Below are 24759 nucleotides of genomic sequence, written 5' to 3'. Positions count from 1 at the left end.
GGTTCACACGCAAATAAACATGGGAAGGCAAACACGGAAGAACAAAGGATGGCAGAGATGTGCTGTTTTCCCAATATTATTTTATTAATTAACATTTGTACACAATAAATACAAACTTAGCTTTTTGTACAGCCAATAACCATATGCAGAAAGAGATTTGCACCTGTTCTTATTATTTGTCACCATGGCAACAGTCCAACTGGAGAGAAGGCCAGTGGTTCTACCATTTTATTACTAATTAAAAGGAAATGTGCTGCTGATCCAAACAGGTGGACGCAACAAATAAAAGAATTCTACAAATATCGAATGGCCTAACACTATGGCAAAAATAAAACGACTGTTCAAAAAAAGGGATTTTAAAAAAAAGGGTAAGTTTCTCAAACGTGGAAACTGAAGACAAATCATTTTACAATAGACTGATTGAGTCTTTAAAGAAATGAATTTCCCAGGGACGCCGATGTAAACAATAAACTTCAAAACAAGTTTGAACATCATATACGTGATGAATTAAGATCTCAGAGAAATCAAGGAGAGGCTGCCGTTGTCGTTGCCTTGACCACACCCCTTTCGTGTGATCGGGATTACTTCTAACAGCAGGGGAATGACATTTTTGGATCTAATAATATGACTAATTCCAATGTGTATGAAACTATTGATGATCACAATGGATGCTACATAACATTATGATTGTGTGTGTGGGGCGGGGGGGAGTATTTCGATATCCAATTTCTGATGGTAGCATATTTGACTTACATTTGTCCCATCCCAAGTAGCTATACTATCCATTTGTTCATTGTAAAAACAAAACAGATATGGACACTCTCAATCAAACACTACAAAGTTAAATTTTGTATTCTGGATTTACAGTATGTATTAATATTTTCTTATGTGAACTGGTTCCACATTTCGTTGGAGAAGCATTTAACAGAACAAGTTTGAATGTCACAAATTAAGTCTTCCATCACTATTAATTTTTTTTATACAATATACTGTCCTGTGTCTCTTGATGGAAGAAGCTGTGTCGATTGAACACAAGCAATCTAAAACTTATCTGAAAAAGAAAAATGCTTCAAGATTAATCACTAATAAATTCCACCTAATTATATTGATCATTATCCCCACCTATACATGTAAACGCAAGTGAATACTGTATTTCATTAGTGTTCTAAATGTTAAGCTACACTCTCCAGATACAATTGTGTGGAACTGTTATACAAGAAAATATCAATTTAAGTCTATGTTTAATTTTTTTGGGGGGATGTAGAGAAGTAGTAAGATCTTGCATCTTGAAATTCTAACAATTTCCTTTGAAAAGCAATCACTCTGGTGTCAACAAAAAACCTCACTTTGCTATCTCAAAACAAACAATCAAAGAAAACACATTCTTTGCTGGAAACATCCTAACAGTACACATCCTCTTTTAGAGTTAAGCAAACCCACAAATTTCAATGCCCACAATGCCTCAGTCTCTTTTGAAAATATTGAAATGAAAACAGTCAGTCACGCTGAAACCAAAAAGTCACCTTAGATTCTTAATGAAGAAATTTGACTCTGGCATCAGCTCTGGAGTGGAGGTGCTGCTACTTTGCCGGAAATGTAGGAAAAAAAAAAAGTGCTACGCTACCATTTGGCGAGTAGTTTAAAGGCTTGAAGGGTATCTAATTAAAAGTTTGGAGTGAGACACAAAAGAGAATTAAACTTGCCACCCTTTGAATATTATTTGCATCTGCCCATTCAGCGCTTCTGATCTTTTTTCACAAACACTGAACAAACACAGGAGGAAGGTGTATTAGGAACGATGAATTACGGTGCTTGGTGCGAACACACAGATTGTCAGGTAAAAAACCAATGCAATGCGAAGGGAGTTATGGGGGCAAATGCGATGGAATGACTCATCCTGATGAATCGATCCATCAAGCGTAAAAAAAAACAAAAAAACATAGTAGACCTTTATGCCAGAAATATTGTCTATCCGTATAATTAACATGACAACAAATTCAATACCAAATCAGTCTTTCGGTGCTTTTAACGTCAATCAACGTTCAACCAATCGGCGACGCACACAGAAGATACAATGTGTGTGTGTGTGTGTGTGTGTGTGTGTGTGTGTGTGTGTATGTGTGTGTGTGTGTGTGTGTGTGTGTGTGTGTGTGTGTGTAATATGGCATAACTGCATACAGTATGCTTATGTGAATACAATGACAGCCCCCGAGTCGCACTCACTGCCAACTATCAGTAGAGAAGTAGAAAGGATGAAGAGTTGGAGGGAAGAGCAGAAGGGAGGATCCAGCCTCTCCTTTCTCTCTTTCCAATTTTCATTTCCTTCCAGTCCTCCTTCCAACTATATTTACAATGCCCTTTCAGAAAAAAAACATCTTCTGTTCATTTAGGCGACTCTTGTAATATGAAACTCTGCGTTTAACATTCCTACGACAACAGTAATGTACTGTACTAATACACATGAAATACGTACTGGAGGATGACGAGAACTGTAAATGGCAAGCGGTGGGACGTCCTTGCTTACTCTCATTAAAGCTTACTTTTTATGAAGCCTCTGGAAATTCACTAATGACTTGGAAAAGACTTTGCATTTACCACCAATCAGCTGATGAAAGAAAATTTGACCTTGTTATGGGCATAGAACTCCATATGCAACCAATTTTTTCCCAATGTTTCCGGTGACACGTCAACATTTGAATGTCCTGCTGGTTAGCTTATTTTCCGGGAAAAAATATTGCTCACAGGTTGAAGGTTGGGATTTACTCACCAGACAGGATCCACAAAAGTTGCTTTTTGTCCGGCAGCATCATTAACATAATCAGGTGTGTGGTACAGCGGTGTCAATTGATATCAACACGGAGGGGCAGTGAGTCTCAGGGTGTGAAACTTAACAAGAACTCAAACATACCCGATCATGTTAATTAAGTGTTGGAGCTCAAACATATTCCACTGACTGATTGGTGATAACGTACACATTTTTTGCTCAAGTCACATATATTTATGCATCAAAATAAAAGAGCATTTGTTAAAAAAAAAGAGAAAAAGTAAGCTTAATGAGGTCATAAAATCTTGTCCAACACTCCTTCCCTCTGCAAACATTCTTCCTCATCCTCATCCTCCTCTTCAGTGTGCACTGGGTCCCCACCCAATGAGGTGAGGTTTTAAGGCAAGAATGGAAGGAGGTGGGAGGATGCACAAGGGCCTCTGGGGATCCTACTACTGCACTTCATTAGGAAGCAAATACAGAGGAAATTTGAATGGATCTCCTGCCTCTCTCACACTCCTCTCTTCCCTCTTCCACAACTTGGGGATTAAAAAAAAAAAAAAAAAGAAAAAAAAAAGAGGGCGAGCTGAAGTGGGCGACGAGATTGTTTGATATGGTTCCGTTCCGTTCTCATCAGTTTAAGATCAGAGACGTGCTCGTGGGATATAGGCTGCCATCATTTAAGCATGTTATAAATTGTGTCAAACCCCGTGCCATCTTGCGTCTCGGTTACACCAGTGTGATCTCCACTTCCTCGGCCTTGTCGCTCTTTCCATGTGATCGGCGAGACTGCTGTTTGGGTGGGGGAGGGGCAGCACGCACCTGAGAGACAAACAGAGAATGAGATTTTGAGGATGTCGTTAGCCTGAACCTTAAAAATCAATTGCTCTTGAGGTTATACTACAATACGTTTGACCCAAATATTCTAGAAAAATGACTTTCGTGAGTGGGCATGATGTCACAGAAGCAAATCTTGTAATATGAGACATTCAATAACATCTTTCTAATCTCTTCAGCAAAAATTTGGCAGCCTTTTTGCTTCGTCATTCAAATTTACAGTTAGATGCAATCTTGTGCTGCTACCTAGTGGTCAAAATGGAATGATGTGTTCTTTAATTCCCTTGTTTCAAAATTGTTCCAGCATTGTTTCTACTGGGCATACTAACAGGTCGTAGTTTGCCTGGACCTCCTTCAGGTGGGAATCGAGGCAGCTGTGTTTGAAACCCAGGTGACACTGAACTTCTCCCAGAATTTTGATCTAAATAGAAAAGGGAAAGGCCATTACAAAAGCTGTCCTGGTACTTTACTGCAGAAAAAGTGCGGCTTGTATTGCTTACTGGTGGTGCTTAAAGATCCCTTGTGTGATGAGGCGGGCAGTGGAAGCTTATGATCCCCGTTGAGTGCAGCAGAGGGTGAGCGAGGGAGAGACGGCGGGGTAGAGCTCTCTGGGCTGGTGAAAGGGCTTATGGGAGGTTGATCATACAGCGGAAGAGGTGGAAGCGATGATGGCAGCTTCGCAGAGGGAGAAATCTATAGAAGGACATCGGGTTACAATCAGGAGTTGCTAGATAATAAACATCACATTTCATTGGTTTACTGGAAAAGCCATGCGGATTTTTTCATTGTTGTATAAACAAACCACTGACTGGAGACACATGCAACTAATGAGATCAGATACTTAAAAACAAAAAAATTGTAGTTTGCCGTGGTGGAAATGTTCTTTGCAGGTTTTGCGTTGAATGCTATCAGATTGTGCAGGATTCGGTGAGCAAATTTCCACTCTTGAAACTTGTTGAGTGTTATGTCTAGAGGCATCTGGGAGGGGAGAGGCTGTATCCTTCCTGTCACTCTAATGGGCCAGTGCCACAGATAAGAGTCTCCAAGATGTGATTGCAGCGCTAGTTTTCTTTTCATCAGAGCACGATAGCACTAATGCAGTGTTGGTGAATGTCTTGCTGACAGAAATAACAAACATTGATGATGGAAGCAGATGGCACAGTAAGATAAGCTCCTAAAGACTGACAAACCACCTTCAGTGGTACAAAATCGAAGCATGTTGTCTGTGATATTTAGATTGAACGATTACTGCATGTGACATCCCATTTATGTGTCACCTTGACGTACTTTAGAATAAAACAGTAGAAAGTATTTACTGTCATTGCCATTGCCTGTGCAGAAAGCCTCAATAACCTTACTGACACAAAACAACATGCAGGCAATCTTACCTGTATGTCATTGGTCCCGCCCACTCCGGTCTCTCCATTCTCTGTCAGGTCCTCCACCAAAACTGATGGGAAGACGCCAACCCTTCCATTAAGCTCGCCTTCCCAAAAACCATCATCGGTCTGAGTGTCACGGCTTAAAAGGCGGATGACTGCTCCCTCCGAGAAAGAGAGTTCCTCCTCCGCCTGGCCTTCGTAATCGTAAAGTGCTCGCACATACACCGCTGTGGGGAGAATAATGGACAGCAATTAGACACACAGTAGGAAAAACGATTCCACAGAGACGGAGCATTGAATCTTTTTATGACTTGTATCTGTGCAAACACGTTGTTTCAGATTTGAGGAATTTCTTTTCAAGGCAGCATGTTTCAGCTCCTACAACAGATGTTCGATTGGATTTTGATCGGGGTTCATAGCGGGCCACTTCAGAGTAATCCAATGTTTTGCTCTTCGCCAATTTGGGGTGTTTTTAGCTGAGTATTAGATATTTTTCCTTATCCTTTCTCAGCAGCAAATTTCTTTCTTTCTTTGCCTTCTAAGGTTTTAAAACAGTGGTTCTTAACCTGGGTCCCATCGAACCCTAGGGGTTCGGTGAGTCGGTGTTAGAAAGACCAGTCGGTCTCAGGGGTTCGGCAGAGCCTCCACTGTGGAGGTCCGAACACACCTGATTTATTGTGTAAATTTGTGACGACGCATATCTGAACTGGTCTAGCAAAGGCAACAGCAGAAGTCACATTGATTTGCAGGTATGTAATTTGTTTTGAGTTCATGCATTGTGTTGGTTATGTTCTTTGAACAAGGTGATGTTCATGCACGGCTCATTATATTAATAAACATTGATGTCTTGAATTTGGAAAAAATATTTTTTCACTAAAGAGGGTTTCGGTAAATGCGCTTATGAAACTCGTGGGGTTCGGTACCTCCAATAAGATTAAGAAACACTGTTTTAAAATGCAATTGTAGCCCATAGAATCAAGGCACCACAAGCCACGTAGCACAGCAGCCTCAGAACAGAGCCTGCTTTTGGTTACACAGTCGACATAGTAATGTTCCTTTCTTTGTAGACACAGCACAGACAAAATTGTTGGTGCACTTTTGTTTAAAAAAGAATAAGCCACAATCGTCACAAAAACATTGTCCCAGAAGAACTGTGGCATGTCAATATACATCTCAGCAAATTCCAGTCCCATTAGTTTCAAGGTAAGTGATGACTGTGTTTTTTTTTTTTTTTTTTTGCCCTCTATTGTGTTGCATTCATCTTTTTGATGTAGTCATTGACATGCTGTATAGGTGATGCCATGCAGTTACTATATATTAGTTACACACTGTGGTGGAAACACAGGCCTAGTCGGACGAAACATAAAATGCAAAACTAAAATAAAATGAAAAACCATCATTGGCAGGGATACGTTTTTGACCCACTTGCATTTTTATACAGGTTTACCCCACCACACTTTTTTTTTTAATTGAAACTTATTTAAACACATTGTAAACATATTTGAGAACACAAAAACTGCCTCGGGTGTTGTCAACTCGTGAATGTCTCCAAGTGTGTGTGCTTATTGTGTTTAATTTTTATTGTTCTTGATTGTGGCTCTCATTTCTCACACACCAGGGCATTACATTAGGCAATAAAAAACTAAAAAAAGGTAGATTGCTGCAATATAATGGGACTTTCATAATAGACTAAAAATATTGGCAATGTTAGCTGGGCTGCAATAGGTGAACTGTAATCTACTGTATGCCAAATAAGCATTCAGGAAAAGTTCATCTTAAAGGTATAATTGAGCAATTCAAAATGAATAAATCAAAAAATGTTGTTATTAACTTACTGTTAGCATCCCCGTTGACACAGCCAGAGTGCAACTCTGGTTCGGTTGAATTGGAAGAAGTGTGTGACCGAGCGTCCAGTGTTGCCAGTGACTGAAGCATGCTCAGCAGACTGTTGGACGCAGGAAACTGGAGGTATTTCTCAGGAACATAACCTACTTGACCCGTCTTATTGCGAGCCTGTGGAGGACACATAAAAAAATCTATACTCAGCAGGTCTACACGACCCAAGCACCTAAAAAGTTAGCATCTTGTTTGTTGTTACTGCAAGTTTGAAGCTCATTTGTGGGAACGTTGCATATGTGCTCACATACCTTGACCCAATCCTCCATGTCACCATCCTCAATAACCTCCAACATCTCCTGTTCATCAATGGTTAACTCATCTGGTTGAGAAGCCTGACACAGACAGAGGTGTGTGATAATGTTTAGAGCTACATATAAAAAAAAAATTCTGTTTAGTTTAGTTTTAAGGGCTTTTATGCTTAACATTTACACATTTACTGCTCTGCACTAAAACCTGGTTCCAGAAGGAAATGACTTTTTTCTTTGGAGCATTTTGTATGTTCTCCAGCATTGTTTCATACCTTGTATGAGAAGAGGACCTTGCAGGTCAGTGGGTAATTGCGAAGGGTTCCTGAAGGGCTGGAGCTGCTGTCGTCAAAAACCTCCATATTCTCTTCACACTCGTCACCGTCCTCACGCTCCAAGTCAACTGTACCCTGTTACAAACAAACAAAAAAATAAACTATTCAGGTGACATGTTGTCGTTTCCCCCTAAAAAACTGCCTCAGCTATTCCTTCCTGTGAAACATGAACTTTTTGACACAGGTGGTAACAGATGAATATGATCAAGCCCCTCCCACTTTTGCTGTATGCGCATTTGACTGGCTTATCTAAAGGTCATGTGATCTTTTGGCAGAAGGCGCTGTCGCAGCACGCTGACCTTTCCACAATAATGTTTGTGTTTGGTCATCAGATTTCTGTTGACACAGTTAACATAATACCTGAGTGTGTATGGGCCACTTTAACTCAGAAAAAAAATGATATAACGAGGTACTTTTTTTTTTCTTAAAAAAATGACGATAGTACCATGCATATCTCAAACACATCAATCACAGCATTCAGTATTTTTGTGTAAAAAAAAATCTGCTTTGCATATGTTGACTTGGCAACATTTGCACACTCTTCCTTGCACTAAATCCGACCAAATTATGTTCTTACCCAAGTCATTTTTGATTAATTTTATTTATGCTTGCGGTCATTGTCAGGCTGAAAGGTGAACCTGCTCTTGAGCTTCAACTTTCTAGCTGTGATCAGGAAGCTTTGAGGCAAAATTGACTGCTTTTGAGAACTGCTCATAAGTCCCTCCCGCCTCTTGTCTGAGCTAAATTGTGAAAAAAAGTGATGGCATTATTAGACAAATGTTGAACTTTACCAAACACAACTCCACAAGGAATGTTTAATTGCTAACAACTGTGATCTTTAGTGTTGACTAGCAAGACACAATTGCATGAAAAAGTACATGAGATATACTGTACCTTAGTTTTTCAGTGATGTAAATGAAGCGAAATAATTTGCACTTCATGCATCTAATGGCCTCTTTTTTTCTCACCTTAGCATCTAAATTTATATTTTCATTATCACTTCACCTTTATCACCTTGCCACTTGACTTCCTCTAAAGCGTCCATCTGAGTCTCCTAATTCTGCAACTGTCATCAGTCATCCACAGGGTTTCTCTTCATCCTTCTGTTGAGGATCACTTTGGTGTTTGTACTGTAGTGTCATGTGAGCTATTTCAATGTTGGCTGAATGTATAACTTTTTAATCTATAACTTTTTTATGACTATAAAGAGATGATCTTGCCTTGTTGAGTTTGCTATGAGATTTAATATTTTTGTACTTCTTTTTTCTTTAATAGGCTGGATGGTCAGATTGATAATTAGGTCAGGCGGAGATCAATCAATTATGTTACACTTTGCATCATTCAAGAGGTGATTTGTCAGGAGAGCTATTCTGGCTGGGTAGTTCATAATGAAGTCATAAAAAATGGAAGCCTCTGGTTGACACTATTTCTGAACATTTCAGAAAATGAAAAGTTAGCCGGAATTGAGGCCAGTTCACCTTTGACTCAAATAAGGAAAATACGATAGAAAATGAATGGATGAACTTCAGATGGTTCTCTACATGCCATAGTGATATAGACATGCAGTTCTGTGGTGATTATGTTCAATACTTCCCTGAAGGTGTGAGATTAGCTCATGTAACCCTTTAGACATGTTGACAAAATCTCTGCCGTTTAAAAATATATTTTTTAAAAAAACCTCAGCTTCAAACACAAGTGAACATGCTGTTATGACAAAGAGAGCAGCAACACAAACGTGAGGAGTTGTCTCACCGACAGTGAGGGATCATGGGAAGTGTAGTTGGCCCAGCGCTCATTCTCAAGCTCCTCCATAACCTACATGCACAGAGAGAGTGAGGGCATTCACACACGGACAAAAAAAAACCTTCATCGTGAAACACAGCATTCAAGCAGTCGTGCATTGACCTACGTCGCATACACAGAACGACTGCAGCTCACTCGGCAAGAATCTTCAACGCACATTTAGGACAGAGTTAAAAATACCTGGTTCATGGCGCTCTTCAGCCAGGTGTCCACAGCTACGCCCACTTGCCGCAGGAGGTCCAACCGAGCTTCTGCTTTTAATTTTATTGTCTTTAGGGAAAGAAAGGAAACTGGTTAAACTCATCCGACATGTTATTGACTACAAACTACACATAATTTCTAATTTCTTGTTATGAGCAGAAAAAAGTTCTAAATTAATAACGTGACGATTGTTTGAATGAGGTTGTTGTTATGAGCAGAAAAGAAGTCCAGAATTAATATTGTTTGTTTGAAGATTTGGAAGAATGTTAGACAAGACAAAGTTGCAACTGGTAAATGGCATCCACTGACATACGATATAAACCATGATCCTTGCAAAATAAGAGTATTTACATTGTTTGAAGATGAGTCTGAATTGTTTGAGGATGGTGTTGAATTTTGTGAGCTGTGCATATCTGCCTTGGCTAAAAATGTCTTATTCTAATCACAATTTTGTTCGGTTTAATATGCTTAAATGTTTTCTTTCTATAACATCATTAAATTAGTATTTGTGATGACTTTCAATAATGGAGTTAGACAAATTGATTTCAGAAACAAATGCTCCTGTTACAGCTATGCTCGATGTCTGAAATTAACAGAGCTATTGTTTTGTTGTTGTTTGCCATTTAAAGTTCAGCTCTGTCCAACAACTTGTAATCAGTCAAAGTCAAATTTTCCATAGGGATAAAGTATTAAAATCAGACAGCTTACTTTAATATCCCAACTTACTTTTAATGAGCTGCCAGGACTGGATATGTGCTGTCTTCTTTACGAATGAGACAATATGATGAAGCTATAAACAGATTATGAAATCCCTGCCTGCCTGCCTCTCTTCTCTCCTTCATCTCTAATCCTCTCGTCGTATTCTCTGCATTTTCATTGCTGTCCTCTTTCATTACCTGCTCCTTCAGTTTGTCTCATGCTGACACTGCACAAAGACTGTTGATAGATCGAAATATGTCTGACTGCATACAAACACTGACAGTTTTTCAGCTCTGTTTAAAACACACAACAAGCCCTCAAGTGCCCTGTCACTTTCTGGAGGAAGGGATCAAATCCGACGCAAAAATGTGGGGCCATATTAACGCGCCCGACGCAAGTCTGGCGCAAAGAGTTTTCTTTTATTTGCTGTTTTCATAGACGGGTGCAGTTAGAGAAGGGTGTCTGAGCCGTTGTGGGAGTAAACGCAACAGACTTGATTCCCGACCAATTGTAGCAGCTCTTCTTATTCACTTTAAACTCAGCGCAGGTATTAAATGTATTTATCTGTTACAGCTGGACCCATAAGGAAATTTATTTCTTTAAAACAGTAGCCTTTAGTTTTTATTTGTCATTTATTTCCTCAAACGTTGAATGATGATAAGACGCAGACAAATTATCATTGTGGTTCATTTCATAACTATTACATTCATAATGATAAGGATGCATGGTTTAGGTACAAAGGAAACCTCTTAGATTTTGTCATAATGTAGAGTGACAAGCATAATGTTTAAACACTGCTCATTGTTCCTTTTCTTACATGATCTTCCTTCTATATTTTATGATTCTGTCTGCAAAGTGAATATTATATTGTGGGTCCAAGAGAAAAGTGCTTCGACTACTATGCGCATAAATCTATGGTAAAAAATGGATTAATGCAAGTAGCACTATTTTCATTTCCTTTATAATGCTCCGATAAGAGCTTTACAATGCAGACGTTTCATTAAATATGAATAAGCTAAATCAAAGTAGTGCTGACCTGGTAGAGCAAAGGATAGTACAGAGAAAAAGTAAGCAGGAGACATTGTGAAAAGGGATGTGATTACACAGCCGGTTCTTGCACCACCTGTGTTTGCATGACGTCGAAGTGCATGTTGTTAATAGTGTATTCTTGATGTGCGAAGAAGACATATTTGTGAAAATCTGCCAGCAGAGGGTGTCAGACGTGGGAACTAGCCGTGAAGGAAAATATAGAAATGAGCTCAGCAAAGTGAGGTAGACAGCAACGTGACAATGTCTCAAGGGTGAAAGAAACTTGACTTTAGCCTGTTCTAAAATGTAGCCTTTATTAGGTCAAGGAACTATATCTGGTAACCTTAACCTTATAATGTATATTATGCTGCAATGTAATTTCTGACTGTAGGAAACCTACGGGTCTTTTTCAGCCCCCTCTAAGTAACTAAACCAGCTGCATCAATGTTTGAATATCATGGGGCGTTAAGTGTTGGTCTGAGGGAGAAAAAAAGGAAAGAAAGTCACAAACCTCAGCTTTGCGTATGTTTTCTTTGGATTCCTCTATCTTCATCTCAAGATCTGCTCGGCCTTGTTCAGTGGGGGGTAGGCCATGACTCTCACACTCCTCCAGTGACTGACCAAACACATACCCCAAGTTAATACATATTTTTTCTTTTATATACAATATATAATTATTCTTGAGTGATTTTTGTATTTAGTGCAAAGGTATCTTCTGGCTGAAAACGAAGAAAAAAGCGAACTGACCAATAGTATAGATGTGTGGGGAAAAAAATAGAAAATTGTGACATGGGAAGTTTTAGCCAGCGACTTCGATTTAGACTTAGGAAGAGTAAAAATTATTTGAGAGATGTAATGTTTTATCAAAATAATTAATTAAATAATCATATAATTAAATAATACATAAATAAATAGTAAATTAATATCTCTTGAAAATCTCAGTCTTTTGCCAGTTTTTTTGTTATTTCCAGCTAAACAATATATTTTTTTAAAATACAAACTTAACAGTAGATATATTAAAAATAAAACTAATAATTTATTTTATACAATCGGTATATTGCAATGTCTCACTCTCTTGTAGTGAATGATATTCTTGTGTTCTCTGGCTACTCGTGTCGCCCATTTCCTGGCCTCCTTGTTCAGACTGTGCTCCTCTGTGGTTCCCATCTCCGACTCCAGCTGACGACTCTAATAAAACAAACACACACATAATCGTGCAAGCATAAGTAAACAAACGGGAAAATACACGGCCAAACATATGCAAACAGAACACAACTGAAAGAAAATCAGCAAAACCGAAACTGGGTTTGTAACATGCAGAAGCTGTTTAGCTGGAGTCAGAAAGAAACATTTCATTTTCATACTGTAAGAAATTAAGAATGTGCTGCAAAGCTCAGCAGTGTTTATGCGTGCATTTTATTGACAGAGTGAGTACACATCAAATGAAATGCTACTATGAGAGAGCAGACAAAAATGTCTCAATAATGATGATCCACGGCTTTTGCTGGCAGTTATGGCTACCTGTGCCAGGGTCATTCTCATGGCACTGACGGGTGAAGGCTCAATGTCCACCAGTTGCTGCACCGAGCTCAGAGTCTGGCACATGCAGCCAGGAGCAGAGTCACAACCAAACAAACACAAACACAAGGAGTAGTTAGTGGGAAAGTGTCAGGGAAAAGTATTAGCAAAGGTTAAGTAGGATCAGGAGAATACAGGAAAGGAACAATATGTATCGGGAGCTCATCTGTTTTCTAGAGATGCCAAGAGAATAGTAATTGAAAGAAATGTATTGAGTGGTAATTAATAAATTTGAGGAGTGCTACATTAGAGAGACTTCAGAAATAAAAGTTGTCGGAATAATGCAACATTGGAAACTTGATCTATAGACAACAGCACGAAAACCCCAAGCCATTATTTATAATGACAATAGCAATTGTCTTCACAAAGAAACACCTATTTCATGAAAAAGAAGTCAAATGGGGTTCTTTTTCCATACAATAAGTGTATCACCTTAAAAACTGCATATCGGAGTTTCTATGTATTTCAAGATGAAAGATGATGTAAGGTATTGTATGCCAAAAGTAGAATGAAAGAAAAAGGCATGTGTCAAGACTGCAGATTTACGACTTAGTGAAGGATGTGTGCATCCGTGAATGTGTGCCAGCAAGATGGATTTGAAAGAAGAAAAACCAAAAGAGTCCTGCTGTTTTAACACGATCATACAAGCAAGCACATTAGGACAACGTTGTGTTCACTATGTCTCACCTTGTCACATTCGCTGGGCTGGAACTGGAAGTCGTGTGCTTTATGGAACACTGGGTTCTCTTGCATGAACAACTGCTGGTTGAACTCCTGCATTATCTAACAACAAGACATGAACATTTTGCATTGTAAAAAAAAAAAAGCTAGTGGGAGGAACAATGATGAGATCATTTCCCCCCAAATGATTTGAGCAAATTTGTTACTCAAGAAGTGCTGCTGTCTTGATCTATTATGATTATCAACAACCTTGATTTCATGTAAGAAACAACTGCTTATTTTTAACACATACTCTGAGAGGTCAAAATTGATTGATATTAGAGAGCATTTTTTTGTACTTTTTTTGCCTAAATTCTCCTGTTATAAATGAGCGAACGATGCCTTCTTACTCACCCTGGTAGATTTGTCTAACAGGAACTGGAAGGTGTTGTGTGTCGCTTGTGAGGCTTCCAGCTCGGTGCGACACAATGCTATCAGGTAGTCTTTCACATGCTCATAAATTCTGCCATCCAAGGCCTGGATGACAGGGAAAAAATAACAGCATGGTTATATACTTTGAATGTACATCACCCTTAAAAATAGGACACATTTTATTCATAGGAAGCATCACTCACTCACCAGTGTGCTTAATTTAACAGATGATATTATTATTCAGGCACAGATCTTGTGAATAGAGTATGACCCTCTAAATTAAGTGTCAGTGTAGTTTCCATGTAGCACAGACACTCTCCCAAACCATACACAACAAATGAAAACAAGGAAGTGATGGAGAAAAAGAGGAAACGTGGAGATTTTGGCAGGTATAAAACTTAAATGGTGAAAGCAAGCAGATATAAACATCAAATGTGTGTGCGTGCATGTGTGTGTATGTGGGTATGTGTGTTTTAGATTTCTTTCTTACAGCTGCAAGAGGAGGTGAAGAGGTTCGTATGCCAATTCACAACAATCCGACACACACAGGCACAGCGCGCAGTCACGCACAATACACACACACACAAACACGCGCACACACACACATGCACACACACACACACACACACACAAACACACACACACACACACACACACACACACACAAATTCTCAAATATTCCGACATGAATAATGCCAATGTTTGTCCACACACAATGGATTATAAATGAAATGCAAGGCAACTAAAGGAAGTTATGTCATTATGGGTGGGCTGACTTCATTCTAAATGTTTCCTTATCTTGATGCTTTTCCCCGCTTTCTTCTCGTCCACAACTTTTTTTTTTTAAATCCATTTGCAGTTGCGCTGAAATGAAATGAGTCAGTTTCCAGGAAAAGACCTGTATCACAGCCAGTGAGTTGGTGTGTTTGCTTATGTGTGTGTGTGCTTGGTCTAAATGCATGCATGTGCGATAAACATGGTCCAAAGAAGCAGAAACGGAGCGGCTGTGAGTTGACTTGTGTGTCTTTGTGTCTAACAGATGAATCTGAGGACACATCGGGACAGAAGATGCGCTCAAGTTGGGGAGAGAAAGAACTAGCAGATTGGCTTCCTCTGGCACTGTCCCGCATTTGCTCATATGTGTGCACGTTCTTGTGTTTGTGTATGTGCACAATCCCCTGCAGCTTTGCGTTACTCCGAGCTGCTGATTTATTATTCAGGAGTGCCTCATAGTGTCGATGCTCATGGGCACTTCAGGCTTCAGTGTAGTATGTACGGGGGCACAGAACCAAATGGAGGGTACAGTCAAATCCTACTGAATGAAAGATTTGAAGAGGATGGTAAATACCAAGTTTCAGGGCCAAAATATTCATTTACTTTTTGTCTATACTAGTGTTGCAATTTATTTTTATCTTAATAGGGGGTTTACTAGGGGATGTCGCTAATCTTTTTCAAATAGCTTGTGAAGCCCTTTCAGTTGCTTTTATGATGAAGGGCTCTAAAAATAAACTTGACTAAATAGAATCCTGTGATGGAATGGCTAATGGAATGGAATGTCTAACTTCCTGTTACTCGCTACAATTTTGGATTCATCACTTGGGTATTTGGATATTAGGGTTGGTATGCTTCACAAAAAAAACGACTCCTTCCAATTTTTCCAATGCTCATGATCAGCTCTGCTAAGCTCTACTAATGTTGATCTAGTGCAGTCAATTTCTACATTTGCACTGCAGGAATCAAATCAGAAACCCAAAGATGTCATGTCATCAAATTGTTTTGTTGGATGTGGGACAATTCTCCTGCAATGTTGAAAGGATAGTGACTTTGAACCTTTATTTCCCTCAGATTGGGTTTATTTCTAATTGAAAAGTTTTCTTTCCTGGAAATTCCCTCGAGACATGAGCCATGACTAAAACTCTTAAGCCACACGTAATGAAAGAACCTTTCATTGTAGTAATACCGTAGCTGCCTTGAAGCTACTGTTAACACAAAGCACAGATGAAATGAAACATGAAGTGCGTGGATTTAAGAAAACTGAAACAGGAGGTCCAAGGTGGAATCCCTGAGACTTTGTATCTTGAAATCATTTTTGCCCGATACCTGAATGCAGTGGAGCAGGTCCGTGTGGTAGTAGCGGTCATGGTGAGCGTTGGCAGCGGCTAATGTTAACAAATAATCATTCCTGGCCTGTGTTGCTTTTGAGTTGCAGTCGCTCCTCTTTGCTTTCAACTGCAAAAACAGAATCAACAGACACCATTTCAACTTCGTGTTTAATCCCCATGTATTGCAAAGTCTTAGCGCTCATCGAAGAGGTAAACTTCAAATGTTGCATAGCGATTGACAGTATAAAAACCATCTTACCTTTACACTTGCTTTTTGCAAGCTAATTCTTGACTGAAAGAGAGCTAGTTTTGACCTAAAAAGAGTGCAACATAGAAAAAACAATACATTAGTTTTGACCTAGCGTAATTTAGCATTTTTAGTTGCCTTTGTGCTTTCCAATATAATCCAAACATTTTGGTGTGTTAATTCTGAATGTGAATCTTAATGGTAATTCAACACAAGTTATCTACTCAGAGGACAGTATCGCAATCGAGGCCTGAGAAGAAAACATCTGATATGCCACACAATAAGAATTATGTCAAAACTGTGGTTAATAATGAAAATTTATCTCAAGGATGCAGTGGCTTGACAGCCATAATTCTCAGCCCAATGCAGCCATCATAATTCATCCAACTGTCACATCAAACAGAAATGATAACAGAGTGTGTGCTGACTCTGTGTTTTGTTCTTCTTCCTTGAACAGATCCAATTCTCACTTACCGAAATGTGCAAAGCATTTCTCTCTGAAATGTAAACATGTCTGCCTGAATGCAATATACTATATATTTTTAAACCCAATGAGGTAAAGTGAGGTAAATCTTTAATTTGTCCAACAATGGGGGTACGTATTGGGGTTTTTAAAGCAGCAAGTAGAGCGCAGCAACACACAAGAATACAAAAATGAAAACCAAGTGTTGGTCCTTGTGCTAGGCCGTGACGAACACATCACTCTTTTTCTCAATTGAAATGAAATGGCTTGGCAGAGGAGTAGCTGTAACCTTCTATTGAGTGGCAGTGAAGAGCTGAATGGTCAATCGATGCAGTCTACACAATATGGCACTGTGACTCACCAAATAAACCTGCTGGCAGCTAATTCCTCTGCAGTTAGTGAGTGAAAAATAACCTTAAGCCGATACTATAAAAAGATACTTGGGTTTGCTGCTGTTTGGTTAAGAAGTATGCTGTTTGCATACTTCTTCTATTACACACAAATTACACACACTTACTTGGCTTCTATATCCGCCTTTTCTCGTACTGCGTGGGCAACCTGCTCGCAGTCGTAGTATTTCTTCTTGGCTTTTGCCAGTTCTTTTACCGACTCCTGCAGCTCTGCCTGAATGCCACTTAACTGATCGATGATCTTTGTCAGGGGAGAAGAAAGGGGTAAGTAAGGGAAAAGAACTTTTTATGATAGGGTAAAATCATTATGAAAGCATATCCTCGCGTAATAGCAAAGATCTTCACATTTTAAACGGCCACTTACAGAGCCTCCTTGTAACTACTTACCTTTTTTAGTTGCTGCTCCTTGAAGAGTCTGACAGTTTTTGCAGGATCCGAAACTTGACTCTTGTAGTCGTCACACACGTTGAGTCTGGACTGGCTCACCTGCACTGTACCCTCTAAGTAGGACCGCCACACTGCATACACATTCCTGCTTGGACAGAATAAGCACAGTTACTCACACACTAATGAGAAATAGTTAGGTTATCCTGTATTTAAATTTTATACATCACTATAAGGCTGTGAATCAATATTATAAGCTGATGCATGATCCTGTATTAAAGCTAAGGTCTAAAAATTGACCACAGAACAGAAATTCAAGTATCATAAATAATAATTCTTCATGTTTCAATGTCTTTTTATCAAGCAAAGAGAAATGACACCAAGAAGACCTGGATTTGTTTGGCTGTAAATGCAATCTGCACATGTATGAGTAAATTAAATTAGTTAGTAATTGAATAGACACCCACTGACCTGTAGTCTGTTCTCTGGTCATCGGGATTGATTCCAGGCCAGTCTCTCTTTAGGTATTGGCTTGCTAACTTCTGTAGAGCCTAACGTGAAACGTATAAATAATGCAATTATTTCATAAAACACGTTATTCACACCATTTTTCTACAATGTGAACAAATCTGACAAAGCTGGATGGAAGGCCCATTGAAGCAAGCCCACTGATTCTGCACTGATCTACTTTGTCCTGTCTTTGTTGAGATTGTTAATATTGATTCCATAATATAGCCCACACATATGCAACAATTAAGGCACAGTTAGATTGTACAGTATACACATCAGTCAGAAACTGCAGAGGGCTGCAGAATGTGTAGCCTACATCCACTACAGTGGGTCACTGTGTCAGTAGTGACAACTCAGCCATACACGCACTGGAAGGAAACTGAATACAATCATATAATGTATTGTAGCTTCAAGGTCATTTCCTACTCTCACTAACATTCTAACCACTGCTCATCTCTGTTTTCTACTGTCTGGATTTTTTTTCACGCTTCCAAAATTAGCTAATGTCAAGCAACAGCATGATATTACTATTTTGTAAATGTTCACCATCAATCACCCTAATGATTGTACTATGGGTGTTTTACCCTCATCCTCAATGTGACCCAGCCCTCATTTTTTCAGCAACGAACCTCCTCCCACCATCCTCTTGCCAACGCTAACAACTGCCAGTTACCTCAAGTTCCCTCAGTAGCCCATATATGGCCTTCCTGTGTGGTCATGCTAAGGTGGTATTCATTTTTACGCGCACCCATGTGCACCTCCAACACACACACACAAACACACATCCTGTTTTGACCAGAAAGACTGTGTATTCAGACAAAGACGAGAATGTGCAGCCAAATAGAGAATAAAGTAACATTACATTTCACACATTTATTATAATCTGTCACCCTTACATGTTACCAAAATTATTTTGTTTCATCTCTACACAGTTAGTTTTTTTCGTCACTTTGCATTTCCTTTGAGATTTTTACTGTGGCACTTCTTGGCAATGCCAAGACAAGACCGCATGCTGTGCGGATTTGCTGGATTTGCACTGCAACTGCAGCCAAGTTGGCGGTCATAATGTGCAACCAACAGCAGCCAGTCCGAATTGAGCCCGTGTCTTGGAAGTGCCAACTGCAAGGTTCACATGTATGTAACAGAATCTAGTTGAATCACAACTTGTTTATTCCTTATATAGGCATTGTTTCTGTGACCCAACAGCCCTGGATGGCCAGACCTACAGGACCTGTTACTACTCAATATTTTAACACCTCAGAAAACATCCAGAATGATCTACCTGACCACCGGCTCTCATCAAGGATGCGTCCTGAGCCCGCTATTGTTCATCCTGTTAACCCATGGCTGTCGAGTCAGATCCAGTGTGAACTACATGTTTAGGTATGTGGAAAAAAACAACAGCGGTGTGCCTCATCAGAGATGACAATATGGAAGCTTTTGAGCAGAGGTGGAGCAACTAGTGGAGTGGTGCCACTCCAACAACCTGGTCATCAACATAAAAAAGACAAAGGAAATGATTGCTGACACCAACACCACCAGACATTATCACACTCCATGTCAACAATAATGCTTTACGGACAGTCAATAGCCAAACGCTCCTGGCCGTGCAGATTATGAATGTTCTTGCTTATGTAATTACAGAACACCACAGCTCTTGTATATAAAAAAAAGGAGTACTAGCAGCTGCAGATTACGATTGTTCTTGCTTAGTCACAGAACAACACAGCTCTTGCAAAAAAAAAAAGGAGTAGTGGTGACTGAACGTCCTGTGTGAGCTAAGGGCATACCTCCCACCTACCTTCCTCACCACCTTCAGAGAAACCATCAAAAGCATGCCAACCAGCTGCATCTCCGTGTGGTCTGCTGGCTACAAAGACACAGAGTGCAACCTCTCCAGACAGTGGTGAGAAACACAAAAAAAATAATTGCAACTTCTCTTCCCTCCGTCAGGGATATTGCAGACAAACGCTATGTGGCCAAAAGTGCCCATGTTCAACAGGGATGCAACACCCCCACACCATGAACTGTTCAGCCTGCTGGCCTCTGGCAGGAGGTTTTGCAGTTTCCGATGCTCAACAACCAAATACTGCAATAGCTTTATCCCACAAGGTAGACAAACACCATAATTCAGAACTCTAGTTTCTATCACAGCAAAAACTTCTGCAATCATGGGACTCGTGCACTGCAATACATTTACTCTCCTTCATAGGTTCATGTGTAATACTATATTTTTAATACATCTGCTTACATTTTCTGCTACCCTTTATAGTTCTATGCATCTAATGTCTGTCTAATGATCTCATATCAAATATTTGGAAACCATGATTTCAAATAGGGTGTTTATACTGACATCATCTACTGCTCTGAAACACCAGTAGACACCACCTTAAGCACGAGTCATTATGTAATGGAACGCTAAGCCAAGGTAGTATGAAATAAACACTCCATGCTTGTCTGCTACAAGCCTAGAACCTGTCTCGTCATCCTCTTGAATCGATAAACAGTACTTGATTTCCTCTCCGTTCTCTACTGTGCTTCTTTATGCCAAAGCCATATGGCTTTTATGTGAGGAGCTACATTGTGTCTGGTTGGCTAAAAGGGAGCAATCACGTGACTCCACTCAGCCACTCAAGAAGCAGCCACAAAGCATGATGGCCTTTTTGGGCAGTACAGTCCAAAAATGACCCCAGCCGAAAACTATGCCAGTAATGTTGATTGTGGGAGGGTAATACAGGAAAAACAAATCTTCCTCTCTCTGTCTCTCTCTCTCGTTCTCTCTCTTTCATATAACTGAAATAATATTAGAAGCAAAATATATTTTGAAAGATTTTAAAAATGCTTCAAAAGAACTTAATTATAAACAAGAGGATAACAGAAAGGTTTGCAACCCCGACTTAAAAACACACTTGGGGCTTACTTCAATTCTGTTGGCAGCTTATTTGACACCTAAATGTTGCTTCACCCTGTTTGGCTTGAAGTCTGGGCTTCACCATGGCCTTGTTCAAACTCCCGAATCTGTTTTTTACCCCATTCAGACTGTAACTGAAACACTTCGAATGGCTTTTTTGTACTCTGAACAGTCACAAAGCCCTTTAAATTCGAATTCTCTAATGATCACACCCCTGGCCATATGTCATTAGATCAAATTCAAAACTTTCTACAGCTTCTTTGTCACTAGCCTCAAAGTGAGAGAATATCTAACACGTGGAAGACTAGGATTAAAAGAACATCTTCTTCAATAACTTTTTTGCTCTATTTTTGTTCTCGCCACATCCGTCCACTGTCATTTTTCTGTTTGAAAATGCTCGTGCCTATTTGTCCCTTACAGATTGCATCCTATTAATCTGTCTCCCCTTTCCCTCTCACTTTCTCCCATCTCTCTGACTCCATCTGTCTCTCAAGCCTGCTAATCGGATGAATTTGTCTGTGTTGAGTATAGTTTGTATGTGTTAACAGGCAGAGGCCAACTAGCCGAGCACTGTGATGAGAGGCACAGGGGCAACATGGCATCATTAAATTGCTCTACAATAATATTAGGGTGCATGTGAGCACTTTAAAAAAAAATCAATGTCCTATTCATCACCTGCTTAAAAATACAAGGTGCATGCGCCTGTGTTCATCACACAAACACACACACACACAAAATTAAGAAAGCAATCCATTGAATCCCGCAAGGGCCTGTTGCTAGGCAACCACTATTTCTAAGGTTAAAAAGACAGTGCTGAGGGAGAAAGGTGTGAGAAGAATCAAGGCAAAGAGGTAGCAAGGAGTAGACACACTGACCCTGTTCTGAAAGCAAAGGTGAAAAGGTTCATTTTAAAAAAATCTATTCTGGGGAATGTATGAGGTAATCTACAGCAAAAGGCAGAGTACACCTTTGAGTTAGTTGCGCGGTGAATAATACGGATAGATCAGCACTCTCATTTTGTCTCTCTATAGAATGGCACTAGATACTATTTTTAGCAGCACCTCGGCCGAGGCAGCCCTTTAAATTAATGTGTCATCTCTGCGACAAGACTGCATTTACGAAATAACACCGTGTTAACAAATCGGTGGTCCTGTTGTGATAAACCGCCAAACCCCGGCAGTGAGAAAGTATGTTGTCAGGATTAATTTGGATGTCCATGAAAGAGCGAGGATGGCGCAGCGGCTCATGGAAAAAGTCAGAGCTGTTGTCACACACCTGCTTTGTTCTGTTCTGGAATATTAAATGAGACGCAGTGGTGACATTACGTATCCTCCTGTGTGTATATATTTTTGAGGCAGAGTGTGAAACCCGCTTACAAAGCTTGCCGAACTGAGCTATCGTGTGCTCCGATCTCACACCATATGCTGACATTTCTCGTGATGTCATCCATGACGGCGGTGCATCTTTTTTAAGATGTGTTGCAAAGAAATAAATTCAAAAAGTCACAGAAAATGAGAACACAAACTTAATCCTTTGACGCTGGCTGAGCTTAAGTCTCATAATTTGCTGACATTTACACTGCCATATTTTGTTGTTTCAACATTTTGGGGGGGTCTGGAGGCTAAAATAAAAACCTTGTATATCCCCACTCATCAATAACCTTGAGACTTTGGCTGGCAATGTTGCTCTTTATTCCTTCCGTGCAATTAAACATCAGTGAGTTGTACCTGTGCATAGTCCCTCTCAAGCTGACCCTTCTTCAGACTGTAGCTCCTGTAAATAGAAAAAAAATCCACACACTTGTAAACATACAGTAGGCATTAAAACAGATAACCATAATCTATTTAGGTTCAATTAACGTAAAATGATCGTTTTTGGACTGTGGGAAAAAGACAAAGTGCCAGGAGAAAACCTACGCAAAATTGCAACGTTAGTCTGTGGAACTATGTGTGTGTGCTTGCGTGTATGTCCGTGTGGGGTGAGTGCGTGAGTACGAACTAGGAAGATATAAGAGTGGAGAGGATTTAGTAGTTGGATTGAGGACACCAAGTTGACTGCCCACGTCCACAAACTCATCATGATGCTCACTGTCACTCTTTAGCTTTCTTTTATCCCCCCTCTTAAGAGTTTTCCACCTAAAATGCACTAACGGCGACAGAATTAAATAGCCTTTCAGTCTAGCTATCTGTCTATTGATCTATCTGTCCTTTTTTCTTCCTTTCACGTTACTTTCATAAAAGTGTGTGTGGGAGGCCTAGGAGGTGGGGTTGGTGTTTGAGTGTGTGTAAGCGTGTGTGTGTTTTGTGAGTCTATGCTGATTAAATCCAGCCTGTGGATTAATTAGGGTAAATAACCTCAGAGCAGCTTTTTGGATTTAAGAGTTAAAATCCAGTGTAGGCTTTACGGCATGCGTGTGTTTGATTATGATTCAGTGGTGTGAAGTTTGAAAGTTACTCAGCAGCCGAAGCCAGGTCGGTTTTTCGTGGATGTAAGGAATGAATTCAGACTGACTGACTGTTTGCAGAGGTCACTGTAGTTACATTGGGTCAGAGGCTTGAAATTTGAAGCTTTCTAAACAAGGATTTCTGTGAAGGCGAGTAGCCCAACAGCAGAAATAAAGACCCAGCTGAATCCATATAGCAATCTTTTTTTTCTAATCACTTGGCGTCATCATCTTCACAGAGCTGACATGAAAAAGTTTCAAGTTACACAATATAAAAAATCACTTTGCTCTGATAATTTTGAGCAAGCCAGCCAGTGCATAAAAGCCAGCTTTTGATCTGACAATACAATTGCTGGCTTTTCACCGATGATATCAAAAAACATTTTATTTTTTTGGATGGCATTCATGTCCATATCTCAATGACTGCAAGAACAAAGTCCTGCCATGGATATTACTACAGCACACGGTTGCTGGCATCCCATTCTTTTTCATCTGATCAACACAGTGTTTGTGGTGTCAGAAAGCTAGGAAGTATATCCATCCATTTTCCGTATTACATCACGAAGCAAAAAATGTCCCTTTTTGGTTTCTCAAGTGAGAACCGCAGTGCGATTGCCCAATGGCATATACAGCAATTTCAGGGAAGCATTCATCCCAGAGTTGTTATGCTAGGAATGTGACTTCATGATTCCTTTTGTACTTTTGTTGACACTGACAGGAATAGCAAATAATTGGCAGAAAGTTATGAGTAGGGTTACATTTCATGAAAAAGCAAAATAAGTACACAGGTAGAAGGTAAACGTACTTAAGCACAGTATGACTCATCTAGTGCGAATGCCGCCTTAAGTGTACTCCATAAGTGTTCAATTTTCATAAAATATTCTAATATACAAGTAAGTGCATTGATTTTAATGAATATTTTATCAGGAAGACATTGTGGATGTATCTTTTTCTGACTGTGTAAAATATTTTATTAATGTCTTCTGGAACATTGACTTTTAAAGGGAAAGCCAAAATTGCCTTTACAAGAATATGTTATATATGTCCCCACTATTCTAAACACTGCATTCCGATTAATATTGTGTTTGTCGAATATGAGTTAAGGAGCAAAAGTCACCCTTTTTTATCCATCTCAGGGGGTGCCTAATATTTCATTGTAGTATGAAATTTCGATTGGTGGAGACAAAACTCAAATGGATGCTAACCTGTTATACCCTTTAAAGGTCTCTTGTCTTTTATTGGAGTGTCAGCACAGTGTACTGATACTGTAGCACTGATATTGGAACTGTTCAATTTAGCATGCCCTGAAGTGGTTTGGATTAGTCAAGTCTAATCTGGCCTGTTTCTACTATGGGTCATGGAGGCAATATTTGTGTGGCATGCTCTATGTAAATAGTGTAACAACAGAGCAGTGTGACACAGTGT

At 39.6% G+C, this 24759-nt stretch overlaps 1 protein-coding gene and 1 long non-coding RNA gene across 4 annotated transcripts in view; one reads left to right on the top strand and one right to left on the bottom strand.

Annotated features, from left to right (window-relative positions):
* Nucleotides 1-63: 63 nt before the first annotated feature.
* fchsd2 (FCH and double SH3 domains 2) overlaps nt 64-24759 on the bottom strand; it is a 28442-nt gene continuing 3746 nt past the window's right edge. The window contains exons 3-22 of one of the 2 annotated variants that reach the window (XM_088380577.1): nt 22619-22664; nt 17942-18021; nt 17474-17618; nt 17194-17327; nt 16226-16280; nt 15965-16093; nt 13847-13969; nt 13460-13555; nt 12716-12790; nt 12266-12382; nt 11706-11810; nt 9446-9535; nt 9215-9277; nt 7403-7537; nt 7131-7214; nt 6819-6996; nt 4990-5210; nt 4102-4294; nt 3931-4022; nt 64-3586 (exon numbers count right to left, since the gene is read on the bottom strand). In XM_088380577.1, the coding sequence (XP_088236703.1) occupies nt 3494-3586; nt 3931-4022; nt 4102-4294; nt 4990-5210; nt 6819-6996; nt 7131-7214; nt 7403-7537; nt 9215-9277; nt 9446-9535; nt 11706-11810; nt 12266-12382; nt 12716-12790; nt 13460-13555; nt 13847-13969; nt 15965-16093; nt 16226-16280; nt 17194-17327; nt 17474-17618; nt 17942-18021; nt 22619-22664 (2254 nt within the window). In that variant the 3' untranslated portion in view covers nt 64-3493. The remainder of the gene's footprint in view (nt 3587-3930; nt 4023-4101; nt 4295-4989; nt 5211-6818; nt 6997-7130; nt 7215-7402; nt 7538-9214; nt 9278-9445; nt 9536-11705; nt 11811-12265; nt 12383-12715; nt 12791-13459; nt 13556-13846; nt 13970-15964; nt 16094-16225; nt 16281-17193; nt 17328-17473; nt 17619-17941; nt 18022-22618; nt 22665-24759) is intronic. The other variant, XM_088380578.1, reaches the window with a different exon arrangement.
* LOC148394936 (uncharacterized) lies at nt 17051-20445 on the top strand. Of its 2 annotated transcripts, XR_015859395.1 has the most exons (4): nt 17051-17350; nt 18602-18705; nt 19164-19363; nt 19934-20445. It is a non-coding gene; the product is annotated as an uncharacterized LOC148394936 (long non-coding RNA). The 2 variants fall into 2 exon arrangements; XR_015859394.1 differs by having other exon boundaries at nt 19164-20445.

This window comes from Syngnathus floridae, chromosome 7 (genome assembly GCF_059516105.1).
Source record: "Syngnathus floridae isolate MCC-2025c chromosome 7, RoL_Sflo_1.0, whole genome shotgun sequence".
Lineage (NCBI taxonomy): Eukaryota > Metazoa > Chordata > Actinopteri > Syngnathiformes > Syngnathidae > Syngnathus > Syngnathus floridae.
Note: the sequence above shows the minus strand (reverse complement) of the source record. Positions and strands in the feature narration are given on the sequence as shown.